Below are 3,866 nucleotides of genomic sequence, written 5' to 3' on the forward strand. Positions count from 1 at the left end.
AGGCTCTGAGCTGTCAGCACAGAGCCCGACGTGGGGTTCCGACTCATGGACCAGGAGATCATGACTGCAGCCAAAGTTGGACGCTTAATGGACTGAGCCACCCAGGTGCCCCTGGCATAGAGCAGCCTTCAGCATGGGGTGGGGAGGGGTTCTTCCGGCACAAGTGAGGCTGTCTGCAGACTGTCAGGCCCACTCAGGGTCTCAGACAAGATCAGAGGTGGCCCAGGGTCACATTCAAGTCCCATGCTTCCTGATCTTTTTCAGGGTTCCTGCCTTCTACATCCAGGGTGAATTGGCGGGGGCCAGTGGGGGGAGATGTTCAGGAACTGTAACACCAGCTTGACAGAAATGCAAGAACCTGTCCATGATAGAGGCTGCGAATCCAGGGGTCTGTGGACGTTTGTGAAGCCAGGAGAGCCCCTGGAGTGGCAGGTGGCATCCAAAGAGGAGACCTTCTGTGGGAAATGGGGCAGGAGCTGAGGGCAGAGTGGAAGCCTGGGTCCAGCATGGGGAAATGAGAACACTCCCAGATGCGTGACCTCCAGGGTCTGGTCTCAGCGGCAGCCCCCCGGGAGGTCCCCTCGGGATGGGGCTCAGGTCTCACGGACAGATGGTTCTCTTGCAGGGCTGTGTGCTGGCCAAGGAAGCAGGGGGACTGACGGTGAGTGTTCCTTCAGTTAAACCCTCCCTCCCCTTTGCTCCAAATTCCCCACATCCCTTCTCTCTCCTTCAAGGGGTTTCCTGGCAGCAGGCGAGGGCACCAAATCCTGTCCCCAATCTGCTTCCTTCCAGAGCCCCTTCCCAAGCCCACCCTCAGGGCCTGGCCCAGCTGGGTGGTGCCCCCCAGAAGCAATGTAAGGCTGCAATGCCAGACCCCGACCAAGGATGTTGACTTTGCTCTCAAAAAGGGTAATGTTATTTTGGACTTTTCACGATCACCGGCTTCCAAGGAGGGCCTGGCTGAATTTCACCTCACTGGCCTAAGAAGCAGCCATGCTGGAGACTACACCTGTGAGTGCTACAGACCAGGGGCCCCGGACATAAGATCACCGCCCAGTGAGGTCATCCTGCTGCTGGTGACAGGTGAGGAGCAGGACGGGCCTGGGGGAGGGACCAGAGGAGGGGACAGAGAAGGTGGAGAAACACAGCAACAGAATGACTTGGTCGGCCTCATCCAGGGCTCGTGGGGTGGGGGGACCTCCTTCCCGCAGAGTCGAAAGAGGGTGACACCAGGGATCTGTGTCCCACACTCAGCAGGAACCTCCTGCGGGAGAACAAGGGTGAGTGGGGGACACCGGGCTTCTCCCCGTGACCTCAGAGCCCCCCTTCTCTTACAGGAGGTCTCCCTAAACCCTCCCTGCAAGCCCACCAAAGGGGTGTGGTGACCGCAGGAGACGACGTGACCCTGCAGTGCCAGAGGCCAGACAATATTTTCGGGCCCATGAGGTTCGCCCTGCTGAAGGCGGGAGTGGCAGAGCCCATCCGGCTCCGGACCCCAGCCGGCAAGGAGGCGGACTTCTCCCTGCAGACTGTGACAGTCGGTGACGCCGGGAACTACAGCTGTGTCTACTTCCAGACCGGGACTCCTTTCTGGGCCTCACAGCCTAGCGATCGTCTTGAGATCCGGGTGAGAGGTGAGGTTTTGCACCGTTTTTCAGAAGTAGGAGAAAGTCAATTCATTTCTTCATCAGCTTGTTTTTATTTTGGCTGTTTTGCTTGCTTTCCCAGTTGGGTGGACCCATCACTGACTTACAACACTATCAGTTTAAGGTGAACGACGTGCTCTTTTTTCTACCTGGAGAGCGTCGCTTCTGTTCCTTTCTGATTCTTCTTTCTCTTCTGATTTTACCGTCATCTCCTTCTCACACCTGCCCTTTCCTAACCTCTAGTCTTTGGCCTTTGTTGTTCTGTATTCCTGGAGAATTGCTCAAGTTGTTCTTGCAAACGATCCATCCCGCTAACCGTCAGCATCCCTTCCCCTACCCTTTGTGTCTCTTAGACTTGTGGGTCGTCCCGGTGATGGCAGCCTCATGGCTTGTGGTCTCGTTCTTAGTGCGCGCTGCTGCCCTGGCCACCAGGTTCTGGGTCACCCGTGGAGGATCTTCCACAACCATCTTGTGTGTCTGGCCAGAACGTTGCTTCCTTGGATGCCACACCCCGTGCTTCCGTGGCACCGTAGATGTGTGCATGTGAGCCGTGGTGGCCCATCGCCCTCTGGTTGGAAAGCAGGGACCGTGCAGCCAGCACAGACAGGTGCAGAGGGCACCCTGGGTCTGCGACGTCACCACAGGTTCCTCCCACGGACTCTGTCTCCGGGAAACGTTGTGGCTGGTGGGCTCACACATGAACTCTGCACCCACGGCCTGTGTGACATGGAAGCTTCACTCGCAGGTCCTCTTAGGAGCCAGGGCCAACCCCGAGCCCAGGTCCTGGTGAGGAGCCCAGGTACTCATTAGGAGCCAGGGCCAATGCCAGCCCAGGTCCTCATTAGGAGCCAAGGCCAACACTGAGCCCTAGCTCTTCTTGGGTGCGGTGGGAATGAAATGCACGGTGCTCTCGGTGCTTAGGTACTGGGCTTGAATTTTCTTGAGCTCACGGCCGCCTGAAGTCTTTGCCGTGAGGAGGGGGTGCACAACCAACCACCGAATCATTTCCCAGCTCGGGGCAGCATCTTTGGGTTTTGGTCTTGCTCCTAAGCCTGATTCCTAATACCAGGAGGGAGAAGGGAAAAGGGACACGTGGGAGGGTCAAAAGATATGAAGAGCCAATAAATGAAGGAAGAGAGACCGAGCAGAGAGAAGACAAAGGACAGAAGACCAAGGAAGACCCACTAGAACCCTCACGAAATCCCACGTTGGGTTTTCAGTGATTACAACTTCAGGGCGGCCACAGCTGACCACTGGCCAGGGCACACAAGTGGGTGCAGGAGCGTCCCGTTGGGCAGATCCACGTGGGAAGGATGGACACTCCTCTACTGGCTGGTGCTGACGCTCTCCTCTCTCCCAGTCCCCCCAGGTGCCATATCGAGGGACTACACCACGGGCAACCTCATCCGCCTGGGTCTGGCTGCCCTAGTTGTGGTTATTATGGGCGCTCTCCTGCTGGAAGCCTGGTGCAGCCAGAAGGAGTCTCCACGTGGATCCACGTAGAACAACTGAGCACTTGTCTTGTTCACGGGCTGGTATAGTGACACGGGGTTCTCTGAACACCAAACTCCACCATGGGGACATGCTGTTTCTCATCATGGGCCCAAATGATACTTTGGGTGGGATATTTCTTCAGCACGTGGGACTGTCCTGTTCCTCGTGGGAACATTCAGCACCATTTCTTTTTCTCATTAAAGAGCAGCTGAAGCCCCAGTCGTTGTGGGACAAGATAATGAGTGCTATCAGGACCTTTCCCAACATTCCTAGATACGGAGGATGGGAGGTGGGGTGGTGTTCCCCTGCTGGAGAACCTGTGTTAGGAGGCCAGGGAAATAATATTCTTCCTCTTCCTTCCTCCCCTGTCCTTAGGTGTGTACTACCCACATGCCCCAGGGCTTCCCAGGGAATGACGAGTGCAGATGGAGAGACCTGCCGATCCTTAACAGTCCTGTGGAACCTACATTCTTAGCTCTATGAAGAACTACTCAAGGACGAGGCTTACCTCTTGCCATAGCTTTGCCTGGGGCAGAGCACAGAATGGATCTTAAAGACACACTCAAAAAATTTGGATGATTTGAAAAAAATACTTAAAACTTCAGAGTCTGGCTGGGTAGCACGTGCAGTTACCTCCATAGGAACTGTGATGCCATTGATATTTAGGGAAAACACTGCTTCCGGCATATTATCGACCCCCCTCCATTCTCTATTTTGTACTTCGGG

The 3,866-nt window shown here is 55.7% G+C and overlaps 1 protein-coding gene across 1 annotated transcript; it reads left to right on the forward strand.

Moving 5' to 3' along the window:
* The first annotated feature begins 315 nt into the window (after positions 1-315).
* On the forward strand, positions 316-3,242 carry LOC122495225 (T-cell-interacting, activating receptor on myeloid cells protein 1-like). The gene is made up of 4 exons (XM_043600980.1): positions 316-457; positions 667-1,083; positions 1,338-1,634; positions 3,007-3,242. Exons 1-4 carry the CDS (start codon positions 316-318, stop codon positions 3,147-3,149), a joined length of 999 nt encoding a protein of 332 aa, XP_043456915.1. The 3' UTR covers positions 3,150-3,242.
* Positions 3,243-3,866: the final 624 nt, after the last annotated feature.

Source organism: Prionailurus bengalensis, chromosome E2, assembly GCF_016509475.1.
Source record: "Prionailurus bengalensis isolate Pbe53 chromosome E2, Fcat_Pben_1.1_paternal_pri, whole genome shotgun sequence".
Lineage (NCBI taxonomy): Eukaryota > Metazoa > Chordata > Mammalia > Carnivora > Felidae > Prionailurus > Prionailurus bengalensis.

Bases quoted from the DNA above. Each gene is read 5' to 3' on its own strand.
- LOC122495225 (XM_043600980.1), top strand. From the start codon at position 316: ATGTTCAGGAACTGTAACACCAGCTTGACAGAAATGCAAGAACCTGTC. The intron at 1,084-1,337 runs GTGAGGAGCAGG...CTTCTCTTACAG, and splicing joins CATCCTGCTGCTGGTGACAG to GAGGTCTCCCTAAACCCTCC. The intron at 1,635-3,006 runs GTGAGGTTTTGC...CCTCTCTCCCAG, and splicing joins TCTTGAGATCCGGGTGAGAG to TCCCCCCAGGTGCCATATCG.